The 20,081-nt window shown below is 37.8% G+C and overlaps 1 protein-coding gene across 2 annotated transcripts in view; it reads right to left on the reverse strand.

Annotated features, from left to right (window-relative positions):
- Positions 1-250: 250 nt before the first annotated feature.
- The window catches only part of LOC113008657 (BMP/retinoic acid-inducible neural-specific protein 3-like), a 75,891-nt gene continuing 56,060 nt past the window's right edge, over positions 251-20,081 (reverse strand). For both annotated transcript variants that reach the window (XM_026146233.1, XM_026146232.1), the window contains 4 exons: positions 17,068-17,173; positions 16,374-16,610; positions 9,724-9,946; positions 251-3,044 (listed from right to left, as the gene is read on the reverse strand). In XM_026146233.1, coding sequence (XP_026002018.1) covers positions 1,928-3,044; positions 9,724-9,946; positions 16,374-16,610; positions 17,068-17,173 — 1,683 coding nt within the window. In that variant the 3' untranslated portion in view covers positions 251-1,927. The remainder of the gene's footprint in view (positions 3,045-9,723; positions 9,947-16,373; positions 16,611-17,067; positions 17,174-20,081) is intronic.

Raw genomic sequence — 20,081 nt, forward strand, 5'->3', positions numbered from 1 at the left:
CGAATTTCCCAGAGGAACCCACCCGAGGGATTAATAAAGTTCTATCTTATCTTATATATATATATATATATATATATATATATATATATATATATATATATATATATATATATATATATAATATTTCATATTTGATTAATTCTATGCTAAATGTTTTTCAATCCTGCGCTCACGAAGTTGTGAGGGCTTGAAAATACTGGAAAAATAACCCAATTTAATAGACTCAAAATTAATCAGAATTGTTATTAAATAAAAGTATTTGTGGGTGATTGCAGATCATTGTGAGCAGCTCAGGTGGGAGGCGTGGACTGATTTATTTCATGCAATGAAACTGTGGTTTTTGAAATTGGCAGTCAGTTCAATGGCAATAGTTTCTTCAAGTGTTCTCGCGTTATCACTATAGCTGTGTGAATTTAGTTCATTTGCCAGTAAAGAAGTGCTGCAAAAGTAGGAAGGAGACTGGTGTTGATTGTGGGTGTACCGAGTAAGGGTTTTGTCATAGGACAGATTTGGATTTAGACAAATAGATAAATTATTTAAAAAACTTCATAAAGTTAATACTGAGCAATAACTAAACAACTTACCAACAAATGAAACTAGTAATATTATGATTCTACTATTCAAATCAAAAATGTTTTCTTGATAGCAGCACCAAGAGTAGCTGTCAGCATCTTTAATGATATCACTGTCCTGTTTAGGTGACCTTTAAAATGAGTGATCATACATAAAATGAAGTAGTCATAGTGTAACAATATCTAGCTTTGTTTTGGAATGATTCTTTTAAAAAATGAATTGGAAATGTCGCATTTAAGCCCCTTTTCAACTCACCATGGTTTTCCATTAGGTCCTGATACTACCTGGTATCAGGTACTTCTTTTAGCACCTGCTTGGCTGGGATTCGGAGCAATCTGAGCAGGTAATAAAATGTGACATCGTCACACTGCATGCCACTGACTGGCTGTTCAGTCGCGTCTCTTGAGAGCATCAAAATCAAAAGTGACATTTTTGAAACGTGACAACAGAATAAATAATGTTAGTAATCCCTATCATAAATCTGATAAACTCATTATAAATTTAGAAAAGCATCTATGTACACAAGAACACCATGTACAGACCACACATAAAAATGTATTTTATTTAGTGTATTAACAAATCGTATTATACATTTTATAGACAGTGTTTTTGTAACTTTTGCTTCACAAACAACAGCATTATAAAAATAAGAGCACATGTAACATATATTGTGAACATGATACATTGTTTGTCAGCAAATCCGGAGTAATACAGCATTTATTTATTCACTTTGTTTATGGCAATGACTATTTTCTTACAAAAATGTGAAGTAGAGCTTAAAAAAATGAGTGATTTTATCATGATATGAAAAGCAAAAAGAACACAGTGCCCATAATTTTCCAGCCAAAGAAGGAGGACTGTGATATTAAAACAATTACTTATGGTGGGCTTTTTTTTAGAAAGCAAATGTAGCGAGGAACATGCTGGTGTTGAAATGAAATGAGTGAGGTGACTACATTGCTTGGGTAATATTTTATCAGCAAAAGCCTTTTCTTTACGTATGTGAGCAATTCAGATTTGTGCAATCTACAAACATCAGCACGCTGGCAAAATATCAGTGATGGCAAATATTGAAATTCATATTAATAACTATTAAAGTTATTGTTTTCATCAGGAGAGAAAAAAAAAATCAAACAATGAGGCAAGTATGGTGAAATCCTCCTTATTTCTAAGACGTAATACAAATTTATACCAAAAGCTGACATAAGAATCTCAAATGCACTCTTGAGACCCATGACAACAAATAACATGTCCCCCAAATGTCCCTTGCACTGCTCCAGAATTGCTCTTAACTATCGTCAGAGTTGTGTGGTGACTGCTCTTCCATCTGTGCGCCTGGCCACCTGCCCACTTCTTAGCTACATAATTTGGTTGTTTCGTATTCCATCGAGTTTGGCTGCTTGGCACTGAAAGTCTGCAACGCTGCCTGGATCCTGGCAACATCTGTAGTGGACAGTTTGAGCCGGTGCCGCAGCAGACAGGAGAACAGGTCCAGTGGCTGAGCTCCTGGTGGGGAAAGCCTGTTGACCCGATCCCGGATCTCCAGCAGCTGCAGCAGGGCTGAGTCCTGCGATCCCTGAGTATATGGGTAGTCCAGCTGTAAAATCAAGTCCTGGATCGCTTCCGGGTCAAAGTGCATACTATAGCCGTACACCTGGATGCTGTTGATCTTCATGTAGCCTAGATTTCGTCCCGATTCCAGGTACTCCAAGGGTTCATAATATACAGTTCCATTCCCGTTACTTGAGGTGCCCCTGATCCGGCTCCGTAGATAAAAATGCACTGTCTCAAAAAATGTTTTCCACTTGTTGCCTAAAGTCAGAGTCCAATTATAACAGTCATAAGGAAGGTCTAATTTAGTCCTCTCCCAGTCTGGATAGTTCTTCTGCTCAATGGGCATGATCCAGCTCTCTGAGTGGCTCCCGCCAAACGGATTGATATAAACAGACAGCATGGGGTCCAGAGTAATGTTCTTGGTAAGGCAGATCTGTAGAGACATCCCCAGGAGCATGTGGACATGGTTTGACTTGTATTTGTTACTTTTCAGTGTCAGCAGCATTCTCTTCCTCCACGATGGGTCAAACCAATTATTCAGCCTGACGTCATTGCTTACAAAGATGCCGTGAATGCTGATGCGGTTGTCACGTTTCTGGAGAAGATAGCGCAGCTCCATGTCCTGCAGGTCAGTCTCAAAGCCTATGTAGTGGTCAGTGGAGTCTGGCACTTCGTTGCGGCACACACCCTGGCTCAGCATGTAACCCTGGTTGCAGGTGGCGCAGCGGGAGCGATTCTCATAGGAGCATGACGCACAGGAGGTGCCCTCCCCCACTGTGCATGGAATCAAGCCCTGGCAGGGAGGATGCTCATAAGGGCAGGAGCAGCTCCGGGTTTCCTCCAGGTAAGAGCCGATGTGATTGTTTTCACTGCAGTACATGATGGAGAGGATGTAGTTCAGCCAGTAGCTAAAGGGCCTGCGACAGAGATGGAGCAGTGGGTAAGATTCATTGTTGATGCAGAGTACATAACACAAGAATCACATGGCTTCAAACATTAATCTCATTGTTTCTAAACCAAACAACAAAAAAATCTATATTTTGATGACAAACTCAATGCTCCTCTGTATGGAGAAAACCTGTGAGCCACTTAGTTTGATAGTGATCATCACGTATGCTTTTCATCAATGTGAAGTCTCACAATCCCATTTACTGTCTTCGCTCACATCTCTTTTCCCTTTCGGGTCATTATGCTTACATCAGGTGCTTTCTCTTTTGTTGGGTGTTGAGTTTCTACTTTATTGTCAAATATAATATTTATAAAATGCTCCTGATTGTTCACATTAGGTAAGCTGAGTAATTATTAGATGGTCATATAACTTTGAGTAATTTCAAATTTCATTAAGAATAAACACTGTATTTTAATTTTTAAGAATTATAGTGCATACTTTCTTTCTTTGTGGAAGCTGTTACATTGTAAAATCTATAAACAAAAACAGAGATGACTCAGCATAGAAAAAGCGTTTTTCCTCACACATACTTAAAAAATATAAACAATAAAAAAACACTTGCATGTATTTCTTTTCAGATTTTTGCCTATAAATAAGAGATGCAGTGGATATAGATGGGAAGTTGAACAATAAATATGTGGGCATGAAATGAAAATATGGCTATGGATATAGCAGTTATGCGGCACTTCACAATTATGAAGCCATGAAATGTAAATGTCAAAGTCCCTCTGTCTTCTCCTGCTCTATATGATTCGTTAATGACACATGAAAATATGTTAAATGTAATTTAGAGCAACCAACTCTTGCACTGTAAGGAGTAAAACTGAGTCATTACTTTAACTAACAGATTGAAACTATGAGTTTCATATGCATGGTTAAGTGCTTTCTGAAGAAACACAGCTAAGTTAAATTTTGCCTGCTTCCTGACTAGACCCTGTAGGGGAGGGAAGGTGCATTATGGGGGAGATCAACAGTCATTGCTTGTTCTGTATCACATCATAATCTCAAGAGACCAATGCCTGCTACGCAAGTCCCACATTTAAGCGATTCATTCAAATCCTTCAATGTTTTCATGAAATCCCTGTAGAAAAGATTTCCTGTCCACTTATCCAGTCTAAAACGCATCCTACTATAGATGGATCACTTGTCGTTTCACTACAAATATGCAAGGTCAAAAAAGATGATGAGTTAGAAATACACCCATTTTATATTTAGTGCTAAGAAAACGAGCTAATTGGGTAATTGGAAAGTCTCCCTCTGTAAAATAAGCTAATGCTAATTACGTTACAATTTTTATGTTGTTTACTTTGGGCAGAGCTGAAAATACTAAAAAGATACACTCTTGTTAAAAGCATAAACAACCAAAGCAACCACAAATGGTAATCAAAACATAGCTTCGGCTTTGGCATCACACAAAATTTCCTATAAAACAATATTAGGTTTAATAAGAGGCTGATAAAGATCACATTAGGAAAATACATCATTTATTTAAGTTGGAAACGTGCAGAGTCTAGTCTAGCCCTATGTACATGTAGAACCATACATATAGTATATGATTAGCAAAATGCTCTATTTATTCCAAGCCACAAACTATATCGGTGAAGCAATATACCGAAATTGTTTCTGAATGAAAGAGCAGATGGAATGCATGACAGGAACATAATGTGGTAAATTAGTCTGTCGCTTGCTATGTTCCACATCTGTCAGATTTTTTAATCCACTTTTGTTCTTTAGCAGAGTGGCTGTTCTGTTGCTGTAGCCGTGTGCAGCTGGTAAATTAATTTAAGGGAAACAAAAGTGCATGTATAAGTAATTTACATCTAAAAAACATAATTTTGAAGGGAAAAGTACCATTTGTTCAAACAGTTGTTAGACTAAAGAAATTAAACTGCACTGTGTGTGTGCTGGTGAGTGTGTGTATCACTGGGAATTTGATCCCATGATAAACAGTAGCGTTAGCCCTGCATCAGACTGGCCAGGGTGTAGCCCGCCTCTCGCCCTGGGATAGCTGGGATAGGCTCTAGACCCCTGCGACAATGATAAGGATAAGCAGAAGAGGATGGACAGATAGATGAATAAATGTTAGATGTAATTCTTAAATCAGGCTTTTTTACCCTTTTCCACAAATTATTTTAGCTTCTCAATGTTTAATACATTGACTGGAAAAGCATTTGATATATTCCTATATCGACACAAATACTATGAAAGTATAGTATTTGTGTCATATATTTACTGCAACAAATAAATGCAGTAAATATATGCAAAACATTTTTGAAGAACATTTTGATATTTTGGATATGAAGCAATTGATTATAAAGAAGATGCTATAATACATGTAATATTCTACTGAGTCAATTTTTAAACCAGCTATCAAACTGGATACGATCGAGTTGTGTTTGAACTTACACAACATATTTAAATGGATTTCGTCTACACAGTCCTGCGTCTCTAGATTCTAGTTGGGCTGGAAAAATACACACAAATGGTGAAGCTAAGCAAAGTGATGATAAGGGTGAAACTGTGTACTAAACAGCTGGATAAACTAACATACTGCTGCTGCAGACTTCACAGTTACAGGAAAAAAATGGAAATAAATGATTGTGAGTTCACTTGTATTGTCAGGTCTGTGCAAAAAGCAATATATTCAAATGTGTTTTTTCCACTTTAATTGAGAAAACAATTATTTAAAAAGAAACATGGCTTAGAACACCTTCCAGTGGTAAAAATAACTAAATATATAAACTTGTGATTGCGTTTTCTTTTCTTTTCCTTTCTTTTTGTTTTCCAGCTCTATAATTTGTTCCCTCCAGTGTACTGTACTTTTACTCACTAATGATGCATATCTTAGGAAAAAATAATTATCATGCAGAGCTAAAGTCTATAGAAGGCTTCTGGTGTTTCTTAGTTTCGAGACCATTTTTTTGTTCTTCTTTTATAAGTGCTTTGAACCGGCAAGCCCCCTCTAGTATTCCAGCATCACAGTGAGCGCAGTCAGTGTGATGTGGAGAAAAACAGAAAGGAGCAAAAGACTTTTTCTTTTTCCTCAAATCAAATTTTAAATCTGGTGACATTTTGTCAAAAGATAGTCGATGTAATGCGTTAACAGTGTTAACGGCACCCAGCTTGTCTGAAACTCATCAGCGAGAGTCAGTTGTGCATATCTCACCTCCAGAGTGGAGACTGTGCACAGCAAGAGAGAGGAAGCTGTCTCGCCATCATAAGCACATTTTGTCAGCAGGACATGTAAACTGTCATGGAGACGCAGTGTGCAGTATGGGCAAAAGAGAAGCCGGGTGTTCACTCTGCAATCTGTTCATTGTCTGTCAGTTCATTTCACACAGATCAATGCCACAAACGAACTTTCTCCTTCTGCCACAGCGTACATTTTGACTAGTGAAGAAAACTTCTCCTCTGCACTAGATACACTTCATTTTTTCCATTACAAGCCACATTTATTTACTTTGGAAGCACATAAAAAGCCGCCTATCAGTTGTTTTTGTGCAGCTCCATCACGGCTGCCCTGACACCTCTTGTATTCATGGAAAAAAATAAAAGGAAAAAAAATACTGTACATAGTTCCAAAGACTGCACTAGAAAGTTACAAAAGAAACTCCAAATGGATTTACAATGTAACAGCCTACATTTTTTTTTTTATGTTTGCGTTGTCTTCATCTCACAAAGACTGTGAAGCTTTGGAACATGAATAATGGCTACAGAGATGTACAAATATTCCATATGAAAAACAAATCCTCTGTGAGCTGGGCCATTATGTACAGGGCGGTATGATATGTAAGGTAAATGAGGATAAAATCTTTGTATATTCTTGCTATATATATATATATATATATATGTAACTATTCACTATTACATTGACAAAGGGCAGTACATTCTTCTGCTGTCTGAAGATTCATCTCAGCTCAAAACACTGCAAGTCGCCTATTTCATCATTGTAATTTAGCTGTTTGCAAGCTTTTATACACAGATGGGAACATTTACTAAACCTGTCACCATTTTCCATCAGGGATGAACATTTTGCATCTTTTTAATTTTTTTGCACAGCACAGATATTACTAAGAATATAGCTGTAAATGACCTCGGTCGCACCTAATTTGCATAAATTGCTACTAAGGAACATCTGATTCTGCAGCATTATGATGCTATATGAGGAAACGGTGCTTAGGACTGGAGCTGAAAGCCATTAAGAATCAAGTTAATATGATATGAGGGACCATCTGGAAACAGAAATGCAAAATCATGCGAAAAAATAACCATTTGTCGTTGTATTGAATCTTTTGTAGTATGACTAGTGCAGGACTGAGAGCTCAGCCACAATGATTTTGACCAATCTTTTAATCTGCCTTTATCGCTCTTATACATTTCCCCTTAAATATCAGAAATACACTTTTCCCTATAGCGATGGTCAATCTATAATGGTAATAACCTGAATACATTTCTATTCCCTTATAAGATCTTTGCAAATAAGTGTCAGTATAGCTCATTTGGTTGTATAGAAAACCCATATACTAAAGTGGTGCAGTACCTTGAGTTTGAGTCTGCAAATAAAAATTTGGATTCCCTAAATATACTACTTCAGGTGAACTAAACAATTTTTGTGTTCTATTTTTAGGAAATAAAACCTTTTCTTTACCTTGCTTAAAAATGTAAGCAAACACAACTGTGCTTGCAGCAACTCCGAATTTAACACTGCATATATGTACAGTGCTGTGAAAAGGTATTTGCCCTCTTCTTGATCTCTTAGTTTTTTGCATATTTGTTACACTTCAATGTAAAATAGTAATTGCCCCCTAAACCTAATAGCTGCTTGCGTCACCCTTTGTAGCAAGAACTATATCCAAGCTTTTGCAATAACTGGCAATGAGTCTTTCACATCACCACTTTGCTTTGTAGAATTGCTTTAATTCAGGCTCATTGGAGAGCTGAATTAAACAGCCTGTCTAAGGTGATGCTAAAGCAGCTCAATCTGATTTAAGCACAGACCTTAACAGGCCACTGCAAAATATTCATTTGGGGTTTTTTTAACCATCTAGGTGGAGTTGCTGGAGTCTTTCGGCTCATTGTCCATAACCCAAGTGTCCCTGAGCTTAAGGTCATGAACTGACAGACGGGCATTCTTTTTTTAGATTTTTCTAGTAGAATTCATGGTTGCATCCATTTCAGCCATCAAGCCATCCATTTCAAGTTGTCCAGCTGCTGAAACCGCAAAGCAGCCCAGACCATCATACTACCACAACCATGTTTGACTGATGGTGTGATCTTTCTATGATGCTATGTTTGTTTTGCCAGATGTAACAGGACTCAAACCTTGCAAAGTTTCACTCTTGCCTTGTCACTCCATAGAATATTGTCCTAAAACTCTTGGGGATCATTGATATGGTTTTTGACAAATGTGAGATGAGCCTTTGTGTCCTTTAAGGTCAGCAGTGGTCTTTGGAAATCTCCCATGGTTGCACTCCTGGAGTAATTTTAGTAGCCACTCCTGGGAATGTTCACCAATTTTCAGTTTTCTCCATTTTCTCAATGGCTCTCCATTGTGGTTCACTGGAATCTCAAAACCTTAGAAATGGTTTTGTAACCCTATTCGTAGATGTCAATGACTTTGTTTTTCATCTGTTCTTGAGCTTCTTCAGACGCCAGTATAACGTATTTCTACAGGTTGATTTTTTAGGGATTTCTTGATTTAGTGTGTCTGGCAGTAATCAGGTCTGCATGTGGCTAATAAAATAGAACCCAGCTTTCCAAAAAATGTGATTAATTCAGGTGGGTTTGGAACGCATTTTCTCCTTAATAAATGAAATCTCCATTTAAAAAAACTGCAAGTAAGAAATCAGGTATGAGCCAAATACATGACTTACAACACTGTATGTTCCCATAGATTTTATAGGTAAATATGTACAGTTTGAATGAACAGAGATATATTCCCTCATTATAGAGGAAATGAAGGTGGGGGCAATTGGAGATTCGAGCTCTATATTTATTTAAAAAAAAATCACATTGCAGAGGATGAATATTTGGTTTCTCACCTGAAATAGCTCCTAAAATAAACCTGGATACTTCAGCTGCACTGACATAATTACATTTCTTTTTCATAAGCTTTTGTTGCAGACTATAGCTAAACTTTGTGGAGAAAAACACAAAAATAGATGGAATGATCAACAGAAGATCCACGGCAGATTTTCTTTAGTATATGATTTCATTGCAGTCAAGTTAACCAACAGGAAAAATGGCCCAAACTTTGCATATTCCTTTGAAACACTGCAAACTTTAATTTCACAGGAGGATAACTTTGATTTCCTGAATGTAAAGGAGACCCGGACTGGGAGTGCAGCCAAGTCATCAGGTGTGACACTATAGCTCACTTCAGTGAGACCTCGGTTGAATATCAAAGTGCTAATGTATTGTGTGTATTATTAGCATAATGCCTAGTTCAGGGGATAACAAAGCACTGCGCACAGAGCGGGCTGAGGAAAATAAATGAGCACTGCCGTTTGCAACGTGCTTGAAAGGACTTGCAATGTGGCTGCAGGCTTTGGAATTTTTGCTTATTTTTTCACACTCATGCGCGCAAACACACGGCCTAACACATCTGTATCCACAGAAAGGTCAGCAGGAATACTTATATTTCTCACCTCTCTCTCAGCATAATAATTTTGGGCTGAGTTTGACACCTTTTGCTGAGGGTGAAGAGCTTGTTGATAATGCGTCGTGCTTTGCTCAGGAGCTGCTGGGTGCTGAGCTCCAGCTGTTTGTAGCGCTGGAGAATGGTCGGCTCCGTTTTCCAGAAATATTGAATGGCCGATGCGTTCATAGCATAGAATGTAGGAAGCCTTCGAACAAAGTTCTGGAACTCATCTGAAAGACAGAGGACAGGCAAGATAGTTTAGTCTGTGTTGGAAAGAAGTGGATTGTTCCTGTCTGACTTTGCCTAACTGACCTGAATGCTTTCTCACTATATTTGGCTAATTTAGTCAAGCCAAAATGAGAAAATCAGTTTGCAGAGTCCATGTAGACTGAAGAGCTGTGGGGCAAACTGGAAGTGATATTGTTTGAAGCATAGGCTAATAGAAAAAGGCAGAGTTAAATACGGTGATGGGGTAAGATTCATTAATGAATAGCATACAGATTTTCTGCAGCAAGTCTGTCAGGGGGAAATCAGGATGGGCCTGGAGCACAGAGGATAACATCTGTCAGCCCTTCAGAAATGCTGTTTGCCTCGTGTGCTAACAGATTACATTTCAATAACAATATCATCACAATCATGATTGGATGTATGGAAAATCGAAAACATGCTCACTTCTGATTAGAAAAAGACCGTGCTGTTTGTCTGGATAATAAAGCATCAATTTGGGAAACCAATTAAGCCCCAACGCCTTCCCTGCTGATTATGCAAAAAGCTTTACATGTTCCTGTGAAATTCATAAGCTGAGTGTTTTCTATGACCTGTATTTTGAAAACTAAAGAAAAATCACATGGTGCTGCCGCCACCACTATTTTTTTTCTTTCTTCTAATCACAGATTTAGCAGATTGTGTGATATATTAATTTGTCTTAACTAAAATTAGTTTAAAAGATAAGACTATTACTGGCGTCCAATGAGATGGCATAATCCAAGAACGAGTCTGTCTTTTAAAACATCCCATCCGTGTCTTCATCGTAATAACCATCACTGTGATTTACATTTTGAATAACAACAGGATTCTGCGTCAAAGAAGAATAAGAATATATCTCAGCTTATATAAATATTTTAGCATTGCGCTTAACTTATTGAAACATTAAAACATCAGTCATGCAAACCTGCAATAAAAACAAGCTTAGTAGCAAAATGCAAATCTGACAAGACAAAGCAAGTTTAAGTGACACTGGCTGTTAAAGGATATTGTCAGATCATTGTCCAGTTATAGAAAAAAAGGAGAAAAAAAACCATAATCCATAAAAGTAGCATAAGAAAATAATTTTTCATTCAGGAGAATATTGTTTGTTACATGTTTCAGTATGTGTGAAATATATACAACAGTGCTGTCAGCGTTAACGCGGCAAATCTCCGTTAGCGAGTTAACACGGATCGCCCCGTGCATGGGGCTGCACGGCACTAACGCTTTAACGAGCTAACCGCGCTAACACATTGACACATTGTGCAGCCCCACGCACAGGTCGATCCGCGTTAATTCTCTAACAGAGATTTGCTGCGTTATTGCGGTTATGGTGTTAACATCATTTTAACTAGATTAACGCTGACAGCGCTAATATATAATATTAATGTAGACTGGCTATGCACACACTGTGTAGAAGGATTACTATAAATATTATATTTCCCAATAAATTTAAATTTCCCAACTATTTTAACTAGTACGATTTATTATTCTGGAAGACAAAAGGGGTTTAAGTGGTTGACTATGAAAATTAAAAACCAGGGTAATATAAATGTGTTCAGTCTGAAAAAAATAACTGTGGGAGTGGCTCAATAGCCACGTGTTTAGCATTGATACAAATGCCTCTAGCATTGAGTGGCTGGTTCTTTAGTGCATCTGATTCCCCCTCCTCACATTTCCTGCCTCCTTCCACTGTCTAATAAAATGCCCAAAAGTGATTTTAAAAAAAGGAGCAGTAAATTTCTGATCCTTCAGCCACATTATCAAGATTACACATCGTGCAGCTGGAATCTTTTTTGTCTCTAGCATCCAACTAAAGTCTAACCTTTCCAATAAAGCGTTAATATTACTCACTTTTATTAAGGCCTACAAGTACCTGTGTTATAGATATATTGTGAGGATACAATAAGTAATCAATACTCAGACTATCATTCTTGCTTTTATTTTCTCTTCGTTACAATATTGCAATGGCATTTTATGGGAACGGAGAAAAGTGAACCTATTACTCCATTTTATAGAGTCCATGACCCTATACAGGTTGCCCATTGCCCATAGAGCTGATTTTAACATTTTACTTATTAGTTTTTAAGTCCTTCATGCCCTGGCCCCATAATAAACAGTACTATAAGTATTGAGCCATTCCTCCTTTCTCTATTTCTTGCTAGAAATGTAGTGAAATGTGCAACCATACATGAAGATACAATATATCCGGTAAAAAAATATTATTTCTTTAAGTAGTCCTCAGAGATAGCTGTAGAGGATTCTTGAAGAACATTCCAAAGCTCTTCTCTGAATGTTGGCTTCCTCCTGCTCACATGATAACAACAGTTTGAACCAAAGACTTCAAACTTGGATTCAAGTTTGAAATCTTTTTCAAGATACTCTGCAAGACTTGGCCACTGATTCTCAGTCCATGTTCTTGTGTAATCTGGGATACCTCAGACCCCTTTTCCCCATTTCCCTTCCTTCAAAATGGCTTCTTGTGAAATCATCTAAGTTGCCCAACAAGAAAACTGAAGGGGAGGCTGGAATGGCACCAAAACCTCTGAACAGGTGGATGTAATTGTCAGGTATATTGCCCTGACAGTGTGAGCAGCTGTTAGACAGCACAAAACCCAACGTGAACATCCGTTGACCCATTTGGTGCACTCTATGCAGGATTGTATTAATTGTAGATTGGGGTTTCTAGTCATTTTAACAGAGAGTTTTCCTGCATATTTTAGTTTGCAGTATTCAGTAATTTGGGGGGTTTGAGATTGAGGAATTGTACCACACTTAATGGTGTTTGTAATTTGATTTGATAAGGCTTGAATTTCTTTTTTTATTATAGATTTAATTTGTTGATATTCTAAAAATCTATTCTCGTTAATCCCATGTTGTAAAACTAATCTGTCAAATAGAATAGTCTAGTCTTTCAAATAGATGTACCAAGTATTTAATTCCTTTGAAGTTTATCATATTGTTGTTTTGTAGGATATTAGGGTTGTTCCAGATGGGTGTACATTTACATGGGATTAGTGAAGACTCATTTTTAGAAATTCTTGACAGCCATCCTTCCATTGATGGAAACAATTTATGGTACCTAATGTACCTGATGATGTAGTTTTAAAATTTGTTCTCTATCTTGTATCTATCTGTTGGCACAACATTGGTTTATCCCTTGAGTTAAATTTTTAAATGATTAATCGGTCTGTGTCATGTGAGTTAATAATTTAAAAAAACAAAATGGTCAGGTACAAGGACTAGTCTTGAAAATGAGTGAAAAAGCAGCAAATATCCAAAGAAAAACTTTGAAAGACCTTCAGAAAGCTTGAAGAACTATGTCTCACTATGTCAAAATTAAAAGAAGTCTGGCTCCTTGGAAGCAAATGATAGGCCGTGAGCTCACAGTACTACACACTGTACTACTTGCACAGTAATAGCTCAGCCTCAAATCCTCAGGCAGAAACCTGTTAAAAATTTCTATGTCAGTCTTAAACACAAAATGCAATCGAGCATTTGCTCTAAGGACTCCTTGTTAGTGGAATGGTCTGGCTCGCTTTGTCAGTGTCTTCTTTTAAATCACAGATCAAGACTCACTTCTGTTGCAGTGCTTTTTGTATTTTTTTTTTATTTTTGACATTACTAGCATACTTCCATCTTATTTCTATTCATGTTCATTCCTTACAATGGATTCACATTGTATCTTGTTCTTATTTTGACATTGAACGTTGAGTTTTGACCTGTTTCAGTGGATATGTAAATTGTTTTTGTATTTTCTTTCCAGTAAGTTTGCTGACCCTGTGTTTCTGGGAGGAGTAGCAGATTTGACTTCAAAAATGGGCAAAACAATAGGTACATTCACTTCTTCTTCTTATTATTGATTATTTTATACTGTCATTTGGCTCATTAAGTAGGAAACATATAGAATATAGGTGTACTTTCAGGCTAAAAAACAATACTGATTAATTTAATATAGTTAACATCATGGCAAAATCATAATGTTGAATAACCATGAGAAGGTGGGAATGGCAAGTAACTTCTTAACTAAACTATTATTTTATCACCTAGACAACAATACCTCATCCCTGGAAACTTGCGCTCTAATGACCATTATTATCTTGTCAGCTGCTGAACCCAGGAAGGTAACGGCATTTTCCTTTTGTACAATTTTAAAAATAGAAAACACTGTCAGATTTTCAGGAACACAAGTACAGACACAGCGTGGGTCTTATCAAAAATAACACAAGGAGGCTGAAGGGTAACGACGCGTGTAAGGAGGCTTATTTGGCAGGGTTTTCTTAAATTACTTAATTATGAGGTTATAATTAATAACTTATGCGTCTTAGTAGTCCGGCAACTTTAAGCATGTATTTGACTTAGTGCAACATATTGCAGTTTATTTAGACTAAAGCCTCTTGGATCTCTCTTGGATATGAAGTGCACTCTCTTATTTATGCTCCCCTGAGTCTAGTTTTTCACACTGTTTCAATGCTCTGTTATGACTATGGTTTGTCTTAGCCAAACACTGAGATAGGATACTGATCCAGGTATAAAAAATATGATGTCTTAATTATTAAACAGTTACCACTCAGTGGGTGGTGGGACTTAAAACAAATCATGTCCACCATCCTCTGATGGTAGGAAGCTCATTTAACAATAAGAGTTATGATTATTAATCTCTCTGCTGCTGGTGCGAGTTGTCCTCTATTAGATTGACTATACAAGTAGATCCTCAGGGGTTTCAAGGAAACTTATTTTTCATTATTTAATACAGCAGTGTAACTGCAGTTCTCTGGGCACCTTGCTGCTTAAGTCATTGCCAACTGCGCACTAATCAAGTTGCCCTTAGTACAGAAGCATGTAGCCGGTAATAACACACAGCCAGCTAGGTGCACTGAAAACAGCTTAAGGCAGAGCTGGAAATGAGTGAAACAGCAAGATGCCCTTAGAGCCTGTGGATGCAGCACAGTTTTAATAATGACAGGGGAACATGGATGCAGAGCTATGCTGCAAGATACAGTAAAATTCAAGACTGAGGAAGAAGAGTTTGACATAACGGTCAACGGGTACATTAGTGGAAAAAAATGCAAAAGCTAATGAGACATTGGTTAAAACAACTGCAACATCATTGCTAGTGCTATTACAAAGCTATTAAATTGTGTTCTGCAAACAGATTAGAGCAACTGTATTGTGTTTCAAAAGGCATGACAGCTCCTACCGCAGTGAAGAGCTTACTTCTGACTGAATCACTGTTGACCCAGTAATATTGCTGTAATTGCTCCTCTTTCATGTACTGGACTTTGTAAATCATCCATGCATTTTTTTCCTAAAGACGGGTTCAAAGGTCACAAAAGTGTTATTAATCTGAATGCTCGAAAAGTGGTTCGATTTTCACCAGAGAAATTTTATTAATTTCATTATTATTTACTTAATACCTCTTGCTGTATTAGGCCACTAAGACAAGTGTTACTGATCAATAATCAGTGCTGCTTTACGGCAGGATTGGATTTATAAGATTTTTACATCAACACAATGAAGTAAGGTACCTTCATTTCATTCATTTGTTAAGAGCCTTAACGTAGCTGATATTTAATTGTTTTAGAATACCTCCTCAAAACATCCTTTGTTTTACAGAAATCACACATCTTTTAATATTAATGATCCTCATACTTTGTAAGTCACAGAAAATTGAACATATCATTAAATCATCGAGGCCATGAAGTCAAGCTCAACCGCAATCCAGGAAGATCAGCTGCTCTAATAGAAGTCCACATCAGCTGATGAATGGATAGCTTTTACTCTTTTACACATCCATCTCGCAAATCTTATACAGTGATTGCCATTTGTGTACCCATGTTCATCCATAGAAAGGCAGGGAGGTTCCACCCATGCTGCTAGATAGATATTACTGCAGACAATAGTTATCTGCAGATAATGCAAATAATCTTCTTACTGAATGTAAATCAAAGACAATTAATGTAAGCTGTTGCATGCAAGAATTCCAAATAATACTAAATAAAAGGTGTGTGCTGATATGTACAACTGACAATTTGTTATGATCAGGAAATGGTGTAATAGTTTATTTCCCTCAAAAACCCTGAAAACAGATAAAAACAATAAAATTAAAAAATGTGCAGAACAGGGAAAAAATCTGTTGTGTCTAAGTAAGTTAAATGAACAGGGCTTCTTAGTTGTTTTCATAACCATGTGTGTTTGCAAGAAGCTGCAAACACATGGGTCCAAAAAGTATTACACTGTGTAATGTTGAATTGCTATTGCATAGATTGGATGTAATAGTCCCTTTTTCAAAGATCGTCAGTTTGATTTTTCCATCAGTGCCTCCAACAACAGGGTGCTATTTGCAGTCAGTGAGAGGGTCATTTAAAATGGCATAAATAAATAAATAAATACAAATAATAAAACACTGACCTGACTCTTCAAATTCTTGGTTAGCCATGTTCCAGGAATCTCGGATTTGCAGCAAACTAGCTTCCATAGCCCTCAGATCCACCTCGGGGCAATTACACTGTGGATAGTCGACGGCACACTGGCACCAGCAGTCGTTGTTTCGGCACACAAACTGGCCCTCCTCATTACAGCCAATGTAGCTAAGAGCTGCTTGCACAAACCTGGCCCTCAGATACTCTGGCAGAATGGCCTGGAGGCCTAAGGCAAGGACAAAAACAGGGTGCAAACATGGAAATGTCACATGGATGAATGAAGTGGGAGCTGTAAGCACTTTAGCTACTGCAAAAATTGTGTTTAGATAGCTTTTCTATGGTAGATCTGTAAATCACCGAAGACCAGCTCTCATTTTCTTTCTTTTTTTTGTCTCCCATGCTTGACATACACTTGGCGTCAGATGCAATATGCTGAGATTCACTTTAAGTTTTAGTTTTACTGTGTAGTTCTGCTACTTTTGTTCTGAATCATTACTGCCCAGGATTCACTTCAGAAGTCTGCAAGCAATGCATGGCTAAAAAAGAAAAAAAAAAAAAAGCAAAAGAGTGATTGAAGCTAAATTCATTCTGACACTCTCGTGTTGCAGTTATAGGCCTGCCAGAGAACAGACACTGTGACAATTCCATCAGAAATTGGGGGAGTTCAATTATGGATGGCCAACCTTGCAAATGAATCTTGTTTTCAGGGCTCTGAACCAAAACGGAGCTGACAGAGTCGAGGTTGTCATAGTTACTGCATCCAAGAGGACCCGTCCTTGTTTCGGTCACCTAAAGGGAGGAAAACAGAGGGGCATAACAGCAATTCATACTGTGAAAGTAACTCTCTAATGGCATTAAATATACAAACACATACAGAGAGTGAGCTATGACAAAGGAGGATGGAAGCGAACGCAGATCATGCAGAATAAGATTAACAGTCATTCCCTCTACATCTCCTCTTCTGAGAAACACTAAATATATTACAGATTATTTAGACTTCTCCATTGAGCAAATCATATTTAGGATAATGACTCTGTGAGCCAGTGAGCTGGAAATTGAGTTGTGATCGGGTCCGCAGCGTAAGGCGTAATGAGTAAGTTGGGGTGTCATCTGTCAAATTCATCTCTACATTATGTTTACCCAGTATAATACCCACTGACACCAATAACATGCTAAAATGCATTGTAAGCCCGTGTAAGCATGTCATCTTCAATTATACACCTGAGGGTTTGTGTAATTGCTTTGTTCAAACTTTTACAGGAGGCATGCAATATTGTTCCAAGACTACGTAGGTTGAAATATGATGAGAGGATTGGCAGCATACTCATCGCGGTAAACAGTGAAGCCATTTTTCAGACTCGATGATGACAGATTCATTTTTACATGTTAATGTTTTACTGCAAAATGACGGATACAAATACACATTAGATCAGATGCAGTCGGAGGAATGATTTGGTAATCCCATAAATCCTCACAACAGTTCTATTTCTGACGAAACTAAGCAGCACACCAGAGGCTCTGTGCGACTGCAGGAACACAGGAGCACTTTGAAGTGAATCAGCTTCCTCGCATGTTCGTGCTAACACGCTTGCCAGGTATAATGTTCAACCGTTTCATTTTTGCATGCTAACAGTTGCTAATTAGCGCTAAAAACAAAAGATCATTAGCTTTCCAGATATATGATTCATGGTGTAGTCACATAATAACATCCTGTGGTGTACCTCACCATAGAACAGACAGTATTTAACATAGACAAACACACAATAAATAAATATAAGCAACAGAGCATTTTTTTATACAATAAGATATGTAACAGGCAAACAATTTTAAAAAAATGTTGTAAAGTGCAGTTGTCTGCGGCATGTCCGCAGCTCTTTTAAGGCATGACTGGTGGTTTTTGTTTTTAAACTCCTTTACCTTCTTCCAGATGGCAGAGAGACAAACGGAGCCCCGCAAGAGACATGGGAGAAAAAAAAATTACAATGAACTTTTGCGACATCCCGAGTTTGTTTTGCGAGATCTCGCAAAACAAACTCGAGATCTCGCAAAACAAACTCCAGATCTCGCAAAACTAACTCGGGATCTCGCAAAACTTTTGCGAGGTCTCACAAAAGTTGAATTCCAACAATGGCGGCAGCTACTTAGTTGTAATATTACTCTTTCTGGGTCACAAAATAAACTTGTAAGATATTTTGAGGCGTGAATGTAGTGGTGTAAATGTCAAATATCTGCTCGGTTTACAAGACATCACATATTTGCAAAAGTGCTGCGACGTTTTTGGAGATCTGACACCCACCATCTCGAAGCTAACAGGAGGTCGAGACCTACTACAGGAGGAGGAACACCGCTCTCCCGGCACATCGTGCCTCGACCCCCTGGTCGGCTTCGAGCTGGCGGCCTCCGAAGAATGCGGCTAAAAGTTTTGCGAGATCCCAAGTTTGTTTTGCGAGATCTCGCAAAAGTCCGTCTTAATTTTTTTTCCTCCCATGTCCCTTCCGGGGCTCCGTAACAAACAGTTAATTTACTGGAAGGGTTAAGTCTGCAGCAATGCAGCTGGCCTTCTCCTGAACACGGTCAGCATACACCGAGTCTAGGTTTAAGAGAGAACTACCCACAATCCCATGTGCTGTTTTTCACTCCCTGGTCCAAGTCCTTCTTGTCCTATTTTGTGTAGCTGTCATTTGCTTAGTGTCATAATGGTGGTAAATTAATACATATCTGGGATCAAAATATATTTACTTTGTATGTGTATTTCATCATCAACATGAACATTAAAATGGCGTGACAAAATGATGAGGCAATTAGAACTAAGAGCAAGTGTGACTGACTGAATATAAACGCATAGTATAAAGCCATATTGGACTGGCTTCATTTTACACTGGCTCTTATGGTAGGCTCTTAGTCTAAATGATGTTCTATATGACTGTTTGTCATTATGTCCCAGAAGGTGATGGAATTATAGTTCTAAAGAAATCTCATTTGTGACAGGCACATCTGTGACATACATTTTAAAGATACAGTTAAGGAACTGACTAACTACCGTACAACCTGGGAAAAAGCACTGAATTTGTACAAAATCTGCACAATTTTGGAAAACTAACCAGGGTGAGAGCCATAATCTTTTCCAAAGATATTGCTGCTTGCTTGTTTGGCTGAACCATCTAGATTTTCCACTAATTTAGCATTTGCCTATATCTAAAATCATTAATTATTTTAGTCATTAGTGCTCAAAACCCAGTGGCATGTCACGGCAAATCCCTTGTTTTCGATGTTTTCTGTGGTGACAAACAGCTTTCGAGCTGTGTGGTGTTTCTAAATTTTCTGTCTTTGAGGCAAACAGATAACACAAAGAAGAAACAGAAACATGGAAACCGTAAACCACTGAAACGTTAATCAAACTAGTTATTCTTATTTAGGTTTCTTTTAAAATCAGTGACACACAAGACAATACTTGGTCATAGGTATATAATGTGAGATTAACACAGTGTAACAAGCTTATTTTTGGCAACTTTTAGTCCACCTGTGGAGGCGCAGAAAACATAACTATACTTCTGGCAGTGGGTGTGTTTGCTTCAATCATGAGCAATCAAGCACCCCATTTTTCAGTCGCTCGAAACAAGCGCAGTTGGCTGTGATGGTAGTCTGACAATTTGGTGACTGAGAGAAGAGAGTGGGGCAGGCTTCACAACGAAAAACT

This window comes from Astatotilapia calliptera, chromosome 17 (genome assembly GCF_900246225.1).
Source record: "Astatotilapia calliptera chromosome 17, fAstCal1.2, whole genome shotgun sequence".
NCBI classification, from domain to species: domain Eukaryota; kingdom Metazoa; phylum Chordata; class Actinopteri; order Cichliformes; family Cichlidae; genus Astatotilapia; species Astatotilapia calliptera.